Raw genomic sequence first — 21751 nt, 5'->3', positions numbered from 1 at the left:
TACCGCCAGTTTCCAGCAGTCAACTAGACTGTCCACCTATTGTTGCGTTTTCCACCCTTACAATTATGTTAACATGTATGTATGTACTATTCATAAGTGCCTGTGATGGGCCTACATGAATAAAGAGATTTTGAATTTGAATTTGAAAAAATTTGAAGTGTAGCACCTGGCCAGCGTAGTGATTATGGGCGGAGAGCCAAGACAGTACTGCACCGTTAATGAGTTGGCAATGATATCACTTAATGTTATTATAATCGTTAAAGCCCACCATCTCACATTGGAGATGCGTGAAGGGTCATAACTCTAAATTCCGCGCTCCTTTGAGAGATAGGGCCAGCCACCAGTTTACCCAGCCTACTAGCCCGAGGCTGATGCGACTAATAGATGGTCGTTTCGGCAGTGGGCAGTGACCTCGCTTACTGTGTCCAAGGCAGTAGGTTCGATTCCCACAACTGCAAAATGTTTGTGTGATAAACGTGAATGTTTTTACCTTTTTCTTAGCTACGCTTACGTTGGAACTAGATGGCGATATGTGTAATGTCGTAATATATATATAACGCTAATATTGTAAACAGTAGGTCAGAGCGACTAGCGATATAATTAAAAACTGTTTGTTTATTTGAATAAATAACACAAGATTTCTATTCTATTCTAATATAACGGTATTGCGATTATAAAAATCCAACACAATAGATACAGTAAGTAATTACCGATGACTCCTAAGATTGCCTGACTCGATTATGCAATTTTTTTTCCACTTACCAAGTATAATGAAATGACAGTAGGTATCTCAATTAAACTCTGATTATTAAACAAACAGCTCTCAAAGAGTCAACATGAAACCGATAATCGTTCTAGTTTTAATAAACTTTGTAATAACACATGCGTCGGTTGTGCGTTCGACTAAAAACGCGGATTCCACCACGCCATCGGGAAACGAAGCTGTTTTATCCGAAACGAAAGCTGATAAAAAGCATGAGATATACAAGACGTTTAATGTGAACGACAGTCAGGTTTATTTAGACGACGTTCTTTTCGCTTTGAAGAATCAAAATTGGAGTGATGCCGAGCAACCTTGTTTGGAAAGGACGCTGTTGATGCTACATAATTTGCAGAATTTCACGCTTTGGGCCGTATGGGGTAAGTTTTGTTGAAAAATATTATTATACACTCACGTTAGTTCATGCTCTGAAAAATAAAGATTGATAATTAATAGAGTACTATAGATTACAAAGTAATAGAATCGATTTTGAAGTAATCTATTCTAATATTAAAAAGAGGTAACGTTTGTGAGCTTGTGAGCTTGTTATAGGATGTTAGGGGTAATCTCTGGTTCTACTGATCTGATTTTTAAAATGTTTTCACCAATAGAAAGCTACGTTATTGTAGAGTGCCATAGGTTATACATTAACGAGAAAACTGAAAAGAACTTTTCGTGGTAGTCGGATTTACAATGTAAGTCGGAGAAAAAACGGTCGATCGAAATAGTTTCTTACGAACGCTGCCTTAACTATGTGAGATATATAATTGAGTTCAATACAACATATGCAGAGCTTGATATTTGCTTTTTAAGCTTCAGATTGATACAAAAGAGTCCGCAATAGCATATGTATAAAACACCTTCGAGAACTTTTTGCAGAATCTCTCAGGTATGCACGTTTCCTCACTTTGTTTTCCTGCACAGTTAAAGCAAGCGATATTTTGAAATTAAAAAAACGCACTTCGATCCTATAGGATAGAAGAAGGCGTTACTTTGCGGAAATCTTAACATTTATTCATTGTAAAGTCAACATCTCCTGAAGATGCTCTGTTTTCGGAGCGAAACGTGCATAGAGGGTACATTGCCGAAGATCTGTTTGGTGTGGAGTATAAGGATCGAAGAAATTATAAATTACACCATACTGATTCTCCTGCTGTTCGCAGAGTATAGCAAATTAAGCTTTATTTTCATAGCACATAGATCCGAAATGTTAGCTATGTTCCGGGGATCGAGTTCGGTCACCGCGACAGAATGCTGAAGCTCTTATCGCTAGGCTATCAACGCTCGCAAATATATAAAAGGAGACCAAAAAAATAATTTAAAAATATGCGTATATTTCCTCCAAAGATTGGGACTCCATATCATCAGAGCCAGAAGGTCTACTTTACGGCAACAGGTTCCACCTTGGTAACTTCGACGAGTGTATGAGTGCGCCCTGGTACAAACAGCATCCGGAGCTGAGGACGCAGTACTGCTTGTCTGACATCGTGCTGGAAAGAACGGTGCGTGCTGTAAAAACGGCTGCCGACCCCTTCAACCCGTATGAGTCCGCGCTAAATGTGATAGAGGTTAGTGAGTATCTTAAAACGTTACACCCCTCCACCGGCGATACCACACCTCCTCTTGTCGCGACTAAGGGAATACAACGTAGTGATTTTAGGCAAGACCATCCGTTGAAAGAGCCTTTTGTCCAGGACTGTCGTGATGATATATGCAGAAAGTGTACCCTAATCATTGTATGTAAATTTATTTTTCATTTCACTATATTCCTTGTCTCATGTCTGCTATCGAATCCCCTGACAAGTGGTTATTGTTACAGGGCTAACCTGTTTGAGGAATGGCAGTTCTATTAAACCCATATCCCAAATTTTTCGATTGTTTTAGAAGATTGCTATTAGCTCTTTCTTTAACATTTTGTCACGCATTCAAAGATTTTGATGTTACATTGTGCACGGAGAATTTTTTATCGCCTTTCATCGGCGTTCTAGTTTGCATCTAACCAGCAACCATTCACTAAATTCGCTCGGTTAAGTAACTCTTGTGATTGAGCGCACACAGGACACAAATTTGAACGCACGCGCGTCTAATGGCGCAGGCGGTGTGTCATAAATAAACATCTTTTATTTCCTCTTCAAGTACGAATCGCCGATAAAGAGGCCACTAAACCAGCTGACCTGGGGAGTTTGCGTCCCGGCGGTGTGCGAGCCCAGGTCGGTGGAGAAGTTGACGGGCGTGCTCCTCGCGCACAGCCATCTTGGAGCGGTAGGCCTACGCGCGCGCATCTCTGTCAATGACAGCTGTCAGAAGGCAGACGAGGCTTTACACTATGATGACCTTTTCTATGCTTTTATGTACGTATTTTTAGTAAGTAAGTAATCCGTAACGTAAACAAAGGTTTTGCTTTAAACTTCTAATTAGTCAATTAGTTCAACGCAAACATGTTTTAAATAATGTACTATATTTCCATGCAAAATTTTCCCAAGATAAGTTAACGAATGCAATTTTATTGAATCCCGGGGGACTTTTCACAGAGGCTTTCCCGGGAAAAATATAATATATTATTTTTATTTTTCATTTTAGCGCCATGACAGCCTGTTTAGTGGTCATTGTGCTGATATGCACCTTGTTAAACTGCAAGAAGAAAGACTCCGCCGAAAACAATTTTAGTAAGTTTTTACTTATGACACCTACCCTGTTATTATATTATATGTTATCTGTACGTTTTTTAATATATGCAGATATAACATTTACATGCATAATAGGTAGTAAAGTAAGTGTATATAATATGTACTTTACTGCCTACCATGCTCTACATTCTTTAGAATTTTCTTTTAAAGCCTATGAGTGCCTGTAAGTCATTCATATGTGAGCATAGAATTACGAAACATACAGAACCCTCATCCAGCCCTTATTGCATGCAGTGCATTGTGCCCAAAACCAGTGAAAACGTCCCGCGCACATCTCACTTAACACCCGCGGAATGTTGCTAGCTTACAAACTTTTCCCAACTCACTTTTCTTTTTCTAATTTTTAGAACATCGGGTAATAAAGGCATTCGATCTACGAACGAACGCGAGCAAGCTTGTAGATCGAAATGACGCGGGAACCGACGTGATATATGGCATGAAATTTTTGTCCATGTGTATCATAGTCAATGGACATCAGTACGGGATATTCAATGGAGGTCCAGTCAGCAACGGGTTTGCAGTTGACAAGGTAAGAAAATAGATAAAAAAATAGCAATGCAAAAGGAGCAACCAGGACAAGGTTCTTGGAAGCATCCGGCTCCGCTTTCATCTTCCTATTTCTATCTTCACAAGAAAGAAATATGAACGTTAAAATGTAAAATGTAAATTGTTGATTTTGGAAAAGATCAACTGCTGAGTTTCTCGCCGGCTTCTTCTCGGTAGAATCTGCCTAATAATAAATGAATTTTGAATTTTGGAGAATACTTATAACTCATATAGCCAATTGTATATAGTCCACCACGCCGGCCCAGTGCGGACTTGTGGACTTCACACACCATGGAGAACATTATTGAGAACTCTCAGGTATGCAGGTTTCCTCACGATGTTTTCCTTCACCGTTGTAGCAAGTGATATTTTAATAGCTTAAAACGCACATAACTTAGATAGGTTTGAGGTTCGTGCTGGGATTCGACTCGCCCCTCCGAAAGTGTAGTCGAAGCATCTGTTGGGCTGATTTGTTAAACTATACCATTCAGGGTGCCACCCAAACGCATACCAAAAAATCATTCTAATCGGTCCAGCCGTTTAGGAGGAGTTCGGTAACATACACACGCACACAAGAAATATATATATAAAGATAAATATAATAATAAAACTTACAAAACTCCTTTGTGTGTGTCCAATACGCTTTAACAACATGATTCCTAAGGCAATTCCGGACCTATTAATACAAAAATTTTAAAAAATGTGTAAAAACACATGTAATACAGCGAGGGTACTGTTTATTTGATGCATTTATTAATGACAAAGTAGATTGGAAACAGTCAGCTTCGCTTTCGTCTCCCGCAAGATAGAAGAATGATTGTAAATGTTGATGTTGGAAAAGAGTTACTACTGAGTTTCTCGCCGGCTCTTCTCGTTAGAATCTTTCCGAACCGGTGGTAGAGGCATTACAAACATACATACTTGACGTTTCAAAAGTGCTTATAAAGTAAAACTTGAAATAAATTAATTTTGAATTTAATGTTAAAAAAAACAAAACAAGGGTCAATAATTAATTATTAAAGTAAAGTAAAGTTTATATTACAGCCTTAAAAATGAGATGTACTCGTATAATAAAGTTTAGTGCTAGTTTAAATCCTACCCACAGGCTATCACCGCTACACAGGTTTAACCATAGTAAACTCTAATGCATGTGTTCAATATTTTAGGAAGCACTATCATTAGTTGGACTATTTGTCCTGCACGAGGATATAGTGGTGGATACCTTCTTCATGATATCCGGATTTTTGACTGCGGTCGGACTCGCAAAAGCCAAGAGATTCCCCAATCTCATAGTCTTATTCTTCAAGCGATATGTCAGGTAACTATAATATCTTGCCCACGTTTCTCAATAGTCAGTAAGAGAATTTTTCTTATATCGTATCAATTGACGGTCCATACAGGACCTAGGACCTGGACCAGGTCCATCCTGACCTGCCTTATGGTAAGTGGCAAAACCATCGCCTGTCATGTCTCAAAAAGCTTTAGTACTCCTAGTCTACGGTGTTTGAGACAGCACGGTTCAGATACGTCTCGGCCGATTATTATGAACTTTTGTATGTTTATTTGGTAAGTATGAGAATAGGTCGTATCGTATATTTCATAAAAGTAACTAGGTGATTAGGAACTTAACCATGTTTAACTACGATAGCTTCGTAATGGAAAATAACTTTGCTATTTATTTTAAACTAGCTGTTGCCCGCGACTTCGTCTGCGTTTGATTTTGTTTTTTGATGTGGCATTAAATTTAGTTGTAGTTCTAAATAAAATTCAAGTATCAGTATCGCTAAGCCTTAAATGAGGGGTTTTCTGCTGTCCGCTGAAGAGTTCTATCCTCTATATCCAACCACAGTTTGCGCAAAATTAAACACATGTTATAATCTCTAGTGTACAAAAATAATTATTTAAATCGATTATAATTTGTCGGAGTTATAGTGTAAAATCGTCTAACACTTTCATCCCCCTCCCAAAGGAACCGAGCTTAATGTCGGGATAAATAGTATCCCATATTACTTCTAACACTTCCAAAAATATGTGTACAAAGTTTCATGAGGATCGGTTAAGTAGTTTTTGCGTGAAAGCGTAAAAAAAAACTTACATTGGCATTTATAATATTAGTAGGGATGTCCGAAATTCTGATCTTAATTACTTAAACGATATTATTACAACACAATCTTTTTAAAATTTTTTTCGACTTATTCTTTTTCCCTTTTTTTTCTTGACAAGACAAAGGCTTTCACATTTTAAAAGATGCTTTACCAGCCATTTACAATTTCAAAATAGGTTTTACTCTACGATTAAACATTATTAAAAACCTAAGAATGCTAGTCAACATGCCACCCACCAAGGACCACTGAGGTGTCCTTTACTATCCTTTACAACCGTCCACCAAGAGCTATAATTTACAATACAAATGTTGGTGTAATCGGTAAAAAATTAATAGTTATATTTATCGACAATATATTGTTCCCTATCAATATTATTTTAAGTAATTTTTTTTTTCTACATAAATCCCATCCCCAGATATTTGCAATGAACTAAATATTATCTCGCCGAATGGCTTATTTAGTTTTGGTACCTCTAAGCTTAGTTGGCAACTGAATACAAAATAACTCAAAGTGAGTGGCTTATTAAACCATAGAGGTTACTTTTACAGACTGGTGGTAACTTACGCAGTGGTAATTTTCTACATCTGCGCAATATACCCCTACATAGGGTCCGGTCCATTATGGAACAGAGCTATAGCTGAGGATACGAAGCCATGCCGGGAGAACTGGTGGCTGAACCTGCTCATGATCAGCAATTACGTTAACAGCGAGAACATGGTAAGCAATATTTTGATTCATCATCTTCATCAACAATGATGCGTCTATCATAGTCTATGGACATCAGTACTGAATAATCAATTGTGATGCAGTCAGCATTGGGTTCAAGATTGACAAGGTAACAAAAAGGGTCTAAAAATTGGTAAAAAAACTGTAAAGCAAAAGGAGAATGTTGTTGACTCATATTGTCATATTTTGCCCATGTTGCTCAAAAAAATATATTAATCTCTCTGATGATTATGGCCTATGAATCGTGATGGACTATTGTTGGCAACCCCGATGACGTAAGCGGCGCCACGGCGGCGGCGCCGGAGTCAAGAGGGCGCGGGCGCGAAGAAAAAGGTTTATTGTGGGGTAGATTCCGGCGCAAGCGCAGTGTTTTATTTTTAATATCGATAGTTTTGTTACATATTGAATTTGTTTAACTGTATTTGTTTCGTTTAAATGAGTGATTAAGTATTTCAAACGTTGTCTCATTTAACTGCCTAATTAATTCATATTTGAGGTTGCGTGTTGTAGTCTTACGACATAATAAGTTAACACTATGGCCTAACGAAGAGAATGCCTAATGAGAAGGGGTTAGGCCATAGTCCATCACGCTCGCTGAGTGCTTATTTGTGGAACTAACACGCCTTTGAAAACATCGTGGGAACCCTCACACTGCAAATGCCTCACTGAAAGTGAGGCCGAAGTCCTGCAGCCTTATATATTATAAGGAAAAAGTCCTGCGAATTGTAACCCTGTCTCCATCAACTTGACAAGATTGAAGCAATTATAAATGACACCATACAGATATTCCTACTTTCCTTACTTTTATATTATGGAACTCCGCAAAGTAACGCCTGCTTCTACCCAACACAGTTTATTAATTACATACAGGATCCGAGTAAAAAAAACTATAGTGGACCGTTGTATCTCCAGCACTTAAGTTAAGGCAAAACCTAAGTTTAAGTAGACAGAGTTCGTCGGGAAAGTACTGTCGCCATGCGTATTTCCACCGAGCCGCATTCTGGCCTGAAAGGGTGGTTGCCGGTGTCATTACTAGCATAGGAGCCTTAGCAGTTACGCTAGAAGGTTGATGGAGACAGGATAGCAATTTGCAGGACGTGTAACTTGAATGCCATGCGAAATGATGCCCTATTTATAGGCGATGGCTGTACACTAACTAATTAGGCTCATCTGCTGAAAAACTTTTATATTTGGGCACTGCTGCTATTTCTCTGATATTAAATAATAGTCGATAAAATTTGCCGCCCCGCAATCATCACCTCGACCCATTACCGGCCCATTACAGGCAACGTTTTACGCTGGCTCAGTGCGGGTTGGTGGGCTCAATCAACCAGAAATAGCGTGCTCTAATTCCGTATCTCCTCTGAGAGGGGCTCAGATTGTAAAAATAATAATAATAATCCTTTATTGCCATACACTATTGTTAATGCAATATTTTTAACTAAATGTTTATCAATTAATATTAACAATATGGCAAATGGCCGCAAATATAAGGCTGAGTGCCTTATGCTGAGCATTAGCAACAATGCTCAGCGCTGATTTTCAGTCTGCTCCAGTATCAAACTGAGCAAACAACCGCCCGTTGCGTTATAACTATAATAAGAGTTCACTTTAAATATATAAAAAATTCAAATTAACAAAAATTAAATAAATTGTAAAAAAGAACAAATAAAGCTAAAACTAACACAAACTGTACATATTTAACAGTTTAAAGTAAACAAGTAAAATTGTAAGATATTATTAGGCTGAGAATGGTGACGGATGAATGATCCGAAGCTTTTATCACGGAAAAAAAATCCTACCAGACTAAATAAATAGGTACAATATATTGGGCATATAGGAAAATTTCTTAATCTCACGGGATATCAGATACATCCAAGCGACCGCTAGTAATATGCGTCGCTTATGTAAGGTTAGTCATTTCCGGTTGGCATAATAACATAGTGGAACAATTATGTGCTTACTATTTATAGGATTACTAGCTGTTGCCCGCGACTTCGTCTGCGGTTGATTTTGTTTTTAAATTATTCAGTATCGCTAAGCCTTAAATGAGTATAGTAGTTATATATATGTATAACATGTGACTGTCAATTAATTATAGACAAATAATTTGCAATAAAATAAAATTGCGACTATAATTAAAGATCTAAGCTATCCTATCTCTTAAGTTGGAGCAGACTGCTCACGGTCTGCCAATTAAATTTAAAATCGGTTAAGTAGTTTAGGAGTCCATCGCGGACAAACATCGTGACAGGAGATTTATATATATTAGATAGCATCATCTCAGGAATTAATGAACTTAAATCGCGGCGACTTTAAAAAATATTATATGTATCATGGTACATTTTGCATATTATATATATATCGCACGAATCCAAAAAAAAATTAAAATTAAGATATAAAAAATAAAAACATTTCCCAACGCAATGCAACGCAATTGCCTGTTTGCAACACAATGCTAAGAAATTGTGAAACTTTGCAAAATTGTGCAATTTTTCATTGTAAAAAAAAGGATCTGTATAAAAATGTCTGGTATGTATAAAAATTGATTTTACGATTGGAAACTCGCTCACGGTTGGAATTTTGGATAAAGTAGTCGTAGTAGAACTGAAAATACTCTTATATCCGATTTCACTATTGATGATGATGAATCTAAGGAGATTCCTAGGCATACATGAACCGTTATTTTCGGTGAAACTTTTATATCTATAGACATCGCTTTTAGGCATTCGATTAAGGCAATGCGTAGGTTTAGTTAAAGCGGGCATTAGGCCCATAATTAACAAGCTATACAGACGGATTAGTGATCGCAGTAGATTGTATACGTATGAATCTCTTATTATGCCTTCTTAGAACTAAGTTCTACAACAACTCGTTTACAGTGCAAGCCCTTGAGCTGTGGAATGCGCGAATGCTCAATCGACATACGGAAGTCTAAATTACTTAATATATTTAAAAAAGGCTGTCAAAAATCAGTATAGTTTACATTAAAGACGACTTGTAATAGAATTGACCGTTATTTATGTATTTATGATATTTTAAAGTAAATTTTTTTTTATGTGTTATTTTATTTGTGTAAAAGAAATGCCATTTATTTCATCTTCAATTGTTTATAACTTTTTATGTGCTAATACACGCTTTTGGCACATTTTTCTAGGCGTCATTTCGGATCCAATGAGCTATCGCACATAATTTTAAGAGCAGTATCGCTATTTTGTACCATTTTCAACTTGTCGACTAAACTATAAGCGATAGGGCCTAGGTATACTGCTTCAGATTGTTTTTAATTTTTTTTATTCTTCTTCTGTTTTTTTTTTTTTAACTTGTAGTGTGCCAATAAAGATTATTAATTGAATAATTGTAGTAGTTGCACACAGGACGCTGCTGCCCGTTCTTCGTTATACCTATTCCATGAGTAGCAAGTTATTCAGTTTACTTAACCTTAATGTCCCTCCTCAATTTATGCCTTTTTTTTATTTAACACACAAAACAGATCATGGCGTTACATAAACATGAGAGCAACTACCAACGAAAATAAAATTAGCTACATTCCACTACATGCGTGTATAAATGCAGGCAATAGATATGACGGACTTACGTTCTAGGATATTTTATTTTTTGTAGTAAAAATATAACTAGCCACTCTCAACCACGCTTGTATAAATGCAGCCAATAGATGTGACGGATTTACTTTCTAGGATATTTTATTTTTTGTAGTAAAAATATAACCAGCCACTCTCAACCACGCTTGTATAAATGCAGCCAATAGATGTGACAGATTTACTTTCTAGGATATTTTATTTATTGTAGTAAAAATTAAACCAGCCACTCGCAACCACGCTTGTATAAATGCAGCCAATAGATGAGACGGAATTACGTTCTATGATATTTTATTTTTGTTTAGTGCTTAGTCATCAGCTGGTACATTCCCTGCGATTACCACTACTTCATCGTCACCGTACTGCTTTTCTGGTTCTACAAACGTCACCCGGGTGTTGGACGGATAGCAGCAGTTCTAGTGCTTCTGGCAGCTATAATAACACCTGGTGTCATCAACTATCTGAACTCGCTACCCGCTATACAGCTGTTTACCTTTGAGTAAGTGAAGTTGTTTTAAAAAGACATGTTACTGCTTCTCTTTTTGGTGTCGGTAAATTTAAGTTATTTGTGCGTCTTCTCGCACAATTTTTTTATTCTACTAAAAGTTAGCGCTTGACTGCAATTTCACCTCCAAGGTATAATGCAGTCAGTTTACTGGTAGTTACATTTAACCTAAAATGGTAAATATTTTCAGTGAAAACGTGCATATACGTATACATATATGTATACTTCGCCAAGTTAAATTATTATAATTTAAAAGTTCTGTTTTAATTTTTAATACAATTTTCCATTTAGCTATAAACCCTTGAAATCCGTTCCGTCATCCTAAGAGAGAGATAATATAGTGCCGTGTGGTGATGTCATATCATATCTATATTGTACGACTACTATATACTACTGTTATACTACTACCATCAATCCGTTTACCCCCCCAACCGCAATGGGAGGCCTTTATGGCCTTTAGTCCAGCGGTGGACTTTTATAGGCTGTAGATTGATAGAAACCAAAGACGTCGTCAATATTGTTACGCAAAGTGATTTTGCTACATTGCGTGTTTGTAATGTACCTTTTTACAATGCAATAACGGAAAATATTGCTAACTACGACGCTTCACTGTCGAGTTAATATTATAATTACTGGGCAAATCTAAGATTACAAATCAGTTTTATCTTATGAGAATTAATAATAAATTAATTGTGTTTAAACGTTTTACAAGGTTTGTCGCGCCGGGGTTTGATTTTTGATTTTTTAATCATATTTAGTAATGGGTAATTTTCTCTGGTGGAAGGCTTTGGCCGTGGCTAGTTACCACCCTACCGATAAAGACGTGCCCGTGAACCGATTAGGGGTATAACTACCATACTCTAACAGGTTAGCCCGCTACCATCTTAGACTGCATCATCACTTACCACCGGTGAAATTGCTATCAAGGGCTAACGTAGGGGAATAGAAAAAATATATCGTTATATATATATATATATTTCTTGTGTGCGTGTGTATGTCACTGAACTCCTCCTAGAGGGCTGGACCGATTTGAATGAATTTTTGGTATACGTTTGGGTGGCACCCTGGATGGTTTAGATTCACAAATTAGCCCGACAGGTGGCGCTGTGGTGCGCTGGGGTCCGCTAGTGTTACATAAAACCCTAAATTAATATTATATTAAACCCATTCAAAGGCAGATATACAGTTGTTACCAACCTTTCAGCCCGTGGGTGTCGTACGAGGCGACTAAGGGCTAATATAGCGGAGAACGGGCAGCAGCTTTCTCAGTGCTACTACTGCGGTCTACTGTGGTCACCAACCCGTCTGCCCAGTGTGGTGATGGGCAACCCCAAAGTCAAAGTCAAAGTCAAAGTCAAAAATATCTTTATTCAAGTAGGCCCACAGGTGGCACTTTTGATGCGTACATAAGAATTACACGGTAGTGAGATGATGGCGATAACCACATTCGTAAACTTAAAACTAAAGCTACGAGGGTTCCAAAAGCGTCCCGGTCTAAGAAGAAGCCCACAACAAACTTAGCCGGGTGTTTTTTTTTTTTTTGTTATCACCATCTCACAATGTCATTTTAAATTATTAGAAGAGCAACCTGGTTAGAGCAATAATTTACACCCAAGCTTTTTTATCGTTTACGTAGTCCTTTATACTATAATAGGACTTTTCTATAAGCTTACGTTTAAAACAAACTTTGAACTTTTTAAAAGACATCTCCAAGATGTCAATTGGTAGTTTATTGTAGAATTGTATGCAATTTCCTTTAAACGAGTTATGAATTTTATGTAACCTAGTATATTGCACTGTAAGTTTATTCTTACTTCTAATGTTTAAATTATTGCAGTCACATTTTTTCTTAAATTTAGAAATATTTTTATGAACGTACATTAAATTTTCAAATATGTACTGACTATACACTGTCATTATTTTAAAATCTTTGAATTTATCTCTCAATGACTCTCTCGGACCCATTTTGTAGATAGAACGAACAGCCCTCTTCTGCAGCACGAAAATAGTACTAATATCAGCAGCATTACCCCAAAGTAAAATTCCATATGACATAATGCTGTGAAAGTAACTAAAATATACCAGTCTAGCAGTTTCTACGTCGGTCATATGGCGTATCTTCTTTACCGCATAGGCAGCAGAACTAAGCCTGTTCGATAAATTATTTACATGAGGGCCCCATTGAAGTTTAGAATCTAACGTTATTCCTAGAAAAACTGTCGTATCATCCAGTTTCAGTTCCTCATTATTAAGTAGTACAGTGGTTTTCACGTGTTTAACATTAGGTAAAGTGAATTTTATACACTTGGTTTTTTTTCCGTTAAGAACCAAATTATTAGCTTCAAACCACAGTACCACTTTAGCGAGATAGTTGTTTACGTCGTCAAAAGCTAGTTCACGTCGATTTATTTTAAAAGTTAGTGATATATCATCGGCAAACAGAACTATCCCGTGTTTGTCCTTGGCAAGGTAAGGAAGGTCATTAATGTAAATAAAGAACAGAAATGGTCCTAATATAGACCCCTGTGGGACACCCATTTTCACAACTGATCCAATAGACCGTTTTCCATTCACGTCGACTTTCTGAATTCTATCGCGTAGATACTCATTAAGTCTAGAGCTACACCATGAATTCCATAGTGGTGTAGTTCCTTCCATTCGGGGAGGCCTTTAGTCCAGCAGTGGACTTTTACAGGGTATTCAAAGTCAAATATTTCTGTATCCAAATAGGCACATATATAGCACTTTTGATGCGTACATTACATGTGGTTAGAGCAATAATTTACACCCAAGCATTTTTATCGTTGACGTAGTCCTTAATACTATAATGGGACTTTTCTATAAGCTTACGTTTAACACAAACTTTGAACTTTCTCAGAAACATCTCCAAGATATCAACTGGTAGTTTATTGTAAAATTGTATACAATTTCTATTAAATGAATTACTTATTTAAATTAGTTTAGTATATTGCACTGCAAGTTTTGCTTCTAATGTTCAAATTATTGCAGTCACATTTTTGTGAAATATTTTTGTGCACATACATTAAATTTTCAAATATGTATTGGCTAAAAACTGACATTATCTTAACATCTTTAAATTTATCTCTCAATGACTCTCTCGGACCCATTTTATAGATCGCACGAACAGCCCTCTTCTGCAGCACGAAAATAGTGCCAATATCAGCAGCATTACCCCATAGTAAAATTCCATATGATATAATGCTGTGAAAGTAACTAAAATAGACTAGCCTAGCAGTTTCTATGTCCGTGATGTGGCGTATCTTCCTCACTGCATAGGCGTGCTTTTAAAAGCTTGGGTGTGAATTGCTCTAGCTTCATAGCTTAATATAAATTTACTGGAAGATGGTGATAACAAAAAAAAACCTGTTTACCCGGCTAAGTTTGTTGCGTAGCTTTAGATTTAAGTTGGCGATCGAAGTTATCACCATCCCGTTACAATTATGTAAACAAATATGTATTAACGCTTCGTAAGTGCCTGTGATAGGCCTACATTAATAAAGAAATTTTGAATTTGAATTTGAATTTGCGGCAGAACTAAGCCTGTTCGATAAATTTAATATCGATGATTGAAACCCAATCTGGCTAATATGCAAGGAGTGTGGTACTTTATTATACCTACTAAGCCTATGCCCTTACTCCTCCTATACGGTTTCTACACAGCATCGTACCCTGGAATGTATTGACGGAACTTCTTTGTTAACAACAACTAGCATAGACCGAAGCCTCCCACAATTTAAAAGCTCTAAAATTATAACCAAAATCGAAAATAAACATAGTTTATATATTTTCATAGATGAATTATTTTATCGACATCAATCTGAAATAATTGACAACGTAAGAAAGTTGTATTTAGATACGTTTGTTCTAATTTACAAAACCCTCAACGCGACAGTCTGACTTCCTTTTGCTTGTTTTTTATTCGATTTACATAGTCGCATTTAGTTTCTGTATGAGGAAGTATAGTATAATGATTTGCGTTAATAAATTAAAATAATCTTATCTAAAATAAAAGTTTACCTTTGTATTGATTTTGAAAAAAAAGCCTACAAAAAAAACCTGTTTTTATTGTTTTTATGGTAAGTAAGTACAACAAATAATTAGTAGGAACTTATTATTTGCATAGTGAAACGATAAACAATCGATCATCGTTTGTTCGTAATAATTAACCGTTCATTGTGCTGCGGAATAACATTCTTATTTATTACTACGAATCCAGAAATTATGCTTAATCACTGAATAAAAAATTCCGGCCAAGTGCGAGTCGGATTCGCGGACGAAAGGTTCCGTAACATTATCCATAAAAACAGCAAAAACCACGACCTCCCTGGTGCAGCGGTGAGTGCTGTGGTTTTAAGTTGGAGTTCGCGGGTTCATTTCCGGGTACGAGTAATTTGGGAATTTTTAATTTCTGAATGTTCTCTGGTCTGGTCTGGTGAGACAACCAATCGATCGGTTTAACCGAATAGGGTATAGGTTAATATAACTGCCACACTCCATAACAGGTTAGCCCGTTGTGTTGGAGCCTCCCATATTCATCATAATATCATCATCATATCAACTCAATACCGGCCCACTAAATGGCACGGGTCTCCTTCCACAATGAGAAGGGGTTATGGCCGTAGTCGGCAGTCCACAACGCTGGCCCAGTGCGGATTGGTGGACACCTTTGGGAACATAATGCAAAACTCTCAGGTAAGCCGGTTTCGTCACGATGTTTTCCTTCACCATTGAAGCAAGTGAAATTTCTGTTGCTTAACGCACATAACTTTTAAAAGTTAGCGATGCATGCTGGGGTTTGAACTCGGCCCCGCGAAAGTGAAGTCGAAGACCTACTGGGCTATCACCGCTGTCCACCCATAGTAATGTAATTTAATTATTTATTTTTAAAGTGAATATAACACAAAATATTCTGTGAATATTTCGAGCGTATTCCTGTTATATCGAGCTTACAGTATTTCTTGTTTTCGTTACAGTTTCGTATCGAACCCTCGAGGACCGAAGCAGTTCCACTTGACTTACATCAAGAGTCACACACGTTACGCTCCCTACCTGATCGGTTTCCTCAGTGGCTACATATTTTCGAGGATCACCGCTAGCGGCAACCTGAAAAAGATTCCACGGGTAGGTTCATGTGACCTTAGTAACAAAGATAGATAGATAGATACATTATTTATTGCACACAATTAAGGGATAAAGATAATATATATAAAAAACATAAATAATTGAAAAATAAAAATGCGCAAAGGCGGTCTTATTGCTTTAAGAGATCTCTTCTAGACAACCTTTAATGAAAGAAGAAAATGATTAAGGAAACGGGATAATGCAATTTTAAAAATATGTCATAATATAAACTACATCAACTACATACAACAATAATACACGAATAGCTAATACAAATACAAATAATATAGAAATAAATACATACAATATAAATATATACGAATACATACAGAGCAAATATATAAGTTTATGACTCCGTAGATAAATAATATTCTTTGAAACGACTTTTGAAGATGCTTCATGATTTAGACTGACTGATAGATTTGAACGATCGAAGTGATGACTGATAATATTCTATCGACCCGCTGACATATTTGAAAATATTTATATTAACTACTTTTTCTGACTCAAATAACGCCCCTCCGTTGACAGATTAACATTTTTTTTTGACAAATATAGCGGGCCCCTTCGTGGGGGCCACCAAGACATCAAGCCCTGAAACTTTTCATAAACGAAGCATTGTAGTTTGCCTGTTTTGTTGTCGACTTAGTTTGCAAATCCGACTACCAATAAAAGTCTCATCTCATTTTCGGGTTAAGATATAGCCTATGGCACTCACAATTTATATTGTTTTTGATTGATAAAAAAATATCAAAATCAGTTTAGTCGATCCGGAGATTACCCACTACAACCTCACAAACGTTACCTCTATAATAATGAATATAGATGAGATTTAAGGCCCTTAATTTAGTGGTAATCTAAGACAAATACACTCTTGGAAGTTGGAAGAAAATACCTACTATTTTTCTTTAAACTTATTCAAGTAATTCTGTGAAAATTCAGCTTAATTTGCTATAATTCGCGATAGCTTTCCAAATACGTAGCTTTTATAAAAATTAAAGCAACACCCAGACAGACAGATCATTCATAACATGCTTTCTACGATGTTTTTGTGATGCAAGATCAAAGCGTTTCAGAAACTCGAACATTTTGCAATGTAGATTTTAACATTGACTTAAAAAGTAACATAAAAATTAAGAAAAGTTAACACAGATAATAAATAAAATAAAAATGTTTAAAGTAGTGCATTTTGCATTTGTGGAGACTGTGCCATGAAGATCTAATTGAAATCCAAATATCACATCGCAAGTAGAAGTGTATTGGCCACACCCTACGCAGAGACCAGGACCATGTTCCCAGACAGGCCTCGACTGGAACCCACAAAATGGAAAAACCAAAAATAACCATAGCGTAGGCGCATAGGATTGGATTTACCTGGAGAGAGGTTAAGCGCATGCCTGGGATAGTGTCTGCCCTTCACCCGAAGGGTGCATACCCAGAAGACTTCTTTAAGTTAAGTGCCTTTTGTATTTTCAGAAATGGGCAGTTCTCGGAGCGACCTTTAGCATCCTTATCATGGCCGTGGTAACATGCACCGGACCCATGTTTCTGTGGCGCAGTTATGACGTGCTCGAGAGCGCCGTGTACGCGGCGCTCAACCGCCCCGTGTGGGCGACCAGCGTGGCCTTGCTCGTCATGTGCTGCTCCCTCGGATACGTGCGTAAGTGATCCTGTGTCATGTTGCTACGGCGTAGTTGTGACGTTCTCGAGAGCGCATTGTACGCGACTTTCAACAGCCCCGTGTGCGCGACCGGCGCAGCGTGGATTTGCTCGTCATGTGCTGCTCCCTCGGATACGATCGAGATTGATCCTCTGTCTCATGTTGCTACGGTGTAGTTACGACGTCAACGGGAGCGCAGTGTACGCGGCTTTCAACCGCCATGTGCTACTCCCACGGATACGAGCGAGAATGATCCTCTTTCTCATGTTGCTACGGCGTAGTTACGACGTTTACGAGAACGCAGTATACGCAGCACTCAACAGCCCCATGTGGGCGAGCGGCGCGCGTGTCCTTGCTCGTCATGTGCTACCCTACATGCGTGAGTGATCTTCTGTATCATGTTGCTACGGCGTAGCTACGAAGTCATCGAGAGCGCAGTGTACGCGGCACTCAACAGCTCCGTGTAGGCAGGCGGCGTGCCCTTGCTCGTCATGTGCTGCTCCCTGGGATACGTGCGTGAATGATCCTATGTGTTAGCTAGTTGCTACGGCGCAGTATGGATGTGCTCGAGAGCGCAGTGTACGTGGAGCTGAACCATAGTATGGGCGAATAGCGAGACCTTTCTCGTCATGCTTTGTATAAGCGCATAAATTAATTGACACCAATTTGCGCAGTGGGCAGCAAACCTGCTTTCTGAGTCCAAGGCCGTGGGTTCGATTTCCACAACTGGAAAATGTTTGTGTGATAAAAATGTTTTTCAGTGGCTGGGTGTTTATCTGTAATTTATAAGTATTTATGTATATTTTTCATAAAAATATTCATCAGTTATCTTAGTACCCATAACACAAGCAACGCTTACTTTGAGGCTAGATGGCGAAGTGTGAATTGACGTAATATATTTATTTATTAATTACTGATAACACCATCCGTTCCCGATGCACTAAAAAGGTGATTCGTTTAAGATTTCTAGCTGCTATTTGGGAAGAGAACATGATACTTGTGCCAACAGATCTTTTGCATCTTGGAGTCAGCTATAGAATATTTAGTGACTAATAGTCAGCTATAAGACTCGTTTCCCACGGACTTTTTCAATGACCAAAACCGATCGAAGTCTTGGGAAACAAGTAGTTAGTTACATTTTTTATTCCAGCCCTCATAAATGATTTCTTGAGCTGGTGTCCATGGGTGCCGCTGAGCCGCCTCACCTACGGCCTCTACCTGTTCCACACAACTCTGATAGCGCGAAACGTTTTCGTCGCCCGCAACCCGCAGCACAGTGACAATTTAAATATTGTAAGTAATATTCTTTACTCAAATTTGTGTATCTTAGTCATTTATTGCGATTCCCATAATCTGCTTAACTTTCTGATAAGTTTCTTTTACAAAAATTCGTCCCCTATCCTACACAATATGTATACCACTCCTCGGGTTTTTTCTTGGCTCCTAAGGGTCTTACCGTTGCCTTCTTCTTTTATAAAAAAATATTGACAACCTGTATTGCGGGTTTACTGTAACCTTTATTGTGGGTTCGATTCCCACAACTGGAAAATGTTTGTGTGATGAGCATAAGTGTTTTTCAGTGTCTGGGTGTTTATATGTATTTTCTAAGTATTTATGTATATATAATTCATTAAAATATTCATCAGTCATCTTTAGTACCCATAACACAAGCTACGCTTACATTGGGGCTAGGTGGCGATGTGTGTATTGTCGTAGTATATTTATTTATTTGTTTATTGCATAGCGGTAAGCGCTGTTGATTGGAAGGCGGATTCAAACCTTTTTGGGTATATAAATTCGAAATTATTGAAAGATGAAATTTAAAAAAAGAAACAAATCTTATGAACTAATAGGGTGTAAGGGCGGCCTTATCACTGGATGTGATCCCACCCAGGCACCCACTAAAAGTAGGGATAGCAAAGATGAACTGATGGTTGGTGCAAAAAAAAAAGAAAGAAAAGAAAACCGATTTATCAATTTTAATACATAAAACAAACTCACATACACTACAATTATATAATTACTAGCAGTCCCCGCGAATTTCATTTCGCCTTAATATATTGTACATCTCAATGTCTTTATAAATTACAATACGTAAAACTCATCTTACTCCGAATGTACCTCTCTATAGGTCGCATCAACAGTTTTACGATTAGGTATAGACAACTTGACGTGCGCTGTCAGTTGTGTTTTGTTACTAATGAACGGCTACATAATTTGTTTGATTTTAAATATTTTTTTTAAATATTGAATTTTAACACTTATTATCCTATTCCGGACTAAGAGGAATCAAACAAATCAAAAATGATGTGATAAATGGTGTAACTAACACGACTTTGTTTTATTTTACTATTTAATTATATTTTACTATTTAATTATACTAGCGGACCCCAGCGCCATCTGTCGGACTGATTTGTGAATCTAAACCATCCAGTGTGCCACCCAAACGCATAACAAAAAAATCATTTAAATCGGTCCACCCGCTTAGGAGGAGTTCAGTGACATACATACGCTCACAAGAAATATATAAATAAAGATAAATGCTAAAGTGTCTTTATTTGTTTGTCCTTACTTCACGCCTTAACTAAGCAACCAATAGACTTGATTTTTTTCATAGAGTTACGCTAAAAAAACGGGGAGTAACATTGGCTACTTTTTATCCCAGGTTCCTGCGGGATTTAAAAAAAAAACCGTATTAAAAACAACAGCTCGTATATTATAAACATATTATAATGTTTATTACAGTTGACGTCATGTATTGGAGTCATTTTCGAGGGTACTTTAGCTTCGCTACTCATCAAACTCTTTGCAGAAGCCCCTGTCCTGAATATGCTGAACATTTGCCTTCGACCAAGGTAATTACTAACTTTTCCCTAAGTTTACTACCATATTTTGTTGATTAACTCCCTAGCGCAGCGGTGAGTGCTGTTGTTTTAACTTGGCAGTTCCGGGTTCGATTCCTGGCAGATTTTGGAACGTGCCGCTAAACGATTTAGCGTTCCGGTATGATGTCGCGTAAAGACCGATTATTTATTTCATATATTCAGAATATTGGTAAGGGTACAGAATTGACACAATAAACATGGTGCCACGATAACTGTTGCAGTAGTACAAAACTGTTTCGCAACAATTAACGCCCACCTCCAACAATTAATGTATAGTACCAATAAAACAAAAGTAGAACATAGTAAATGCCAATAAAAAAAGAGAATAAGAGTCAATTAAACAAAGATAAATAAAAACAATGATTAAGTTTCAAATACAAGAAAAAACAATAAAAACATGCAGCGACTTATTAAGTATCTTGTAGTGTAAAAAAAAATGTAAGAGTAAAGAAGCTCCTACTATAAAATGAACTGATAAAATCCAGAGCTGTACCTGGAGTATACCGATTGAAGTAATTATAAATTACACAATACAGATTCTCCTACTGTTCGCGGAGTATAACAAATTAACCTTAATATAATATAAACGTACATTATATTAAGGTTTAACAAATTTTCACATATAAACGTATAACAAATTTTCATAATATATTATGGATTTCCGCAAAGTAACGCCTGCTTCTATCCAATATTTTGATGTGTGTATTGTCATAGTATATTTATTTATTTATTTTATTTATTGACTGTGAGTTCTCCATAAAGATCTCAATCCGAACTTGACCAGTGCAGTGGACTGTAATAGCCTTGAACTCTTTTCATTCTTCCAAGGTCTACATCTATTCATTTACCTATATCGATGGATAAAAGTGAAAAACTCGAATGAAGGTAACCTTTAAAGTATTTTATTCATTTCCAGGAACAGCAATCACGGCGACAACTCAGACGTAGAAAATAACCGCTCAAACAATGTTAACGACAAAACAATTTCAGATAACGGCCACTTTGAACAGAACTTACCATCGACTGTACAAGTTATGTCTTCGAAAATGTAATATTTATATTTTTGTTTTACATAAAAGAAAAATCTTAGTCATTAATTGTTATTAATACATTAAAACTTCTTAATAACATATTAA

General features: G+C 37.1%; 1 protein-coding gene across 1 annotated transcript; it reads left to right on the top strand.

The window, feature by feature from the left end:
- The first annotated feature begins 836 nt into the window (after positions 1 to 836).
- Positions 837 to 21679, top strand: LOC120632094 (nose resistant to fluoxetine protein 6-like). Its single transcript, XM_039901884.1, has 13 exons — positions 837 to 1140; positions 2108 to 2328; positions 2897 to 3111; positions 3341 to 3426; positions 3795 to 3976; positions 5160 to 5311; positions 6647 to 6815; positions 10729 to 10922; positions 15923 to 16070; positions 17547 to 17730; positions 18881 to 19023; positions 20476 to 20585; positions 21532 to 21679. Exons 1-13 carry the CDS (start codon positions 837 to 839, stop codon positions 21665 to 21667), a joined length of 2244 nt encoding a protein of 747 aa, XP_039757818.1. The 3' UTR covers positions 21668 to 21679.
- The last annotated feature ends 72 nt before the right edge of the window (positions 21680 to 21751 follow it).

This window comes from Pararge aegeria, chromosome 19 (assembly GCF_905163445.1).
Source record: "Pararge aegeria chromosome 19, ilParAegt1.1, whole genome shotgun sequence".
In the NCBI taxonomy this organism is placed as follows: Eukaryota; Metazoa; Arthropoda; class Insecta; order Lepidoptera; family Nymphalidae; genus Pararge; species Pararge aegeria.
The sequence above is the reverse complement of the archived record's forward strand: the minus strand, read 5'-3'. Positions and strand labels throughout refer to the sequence as shown.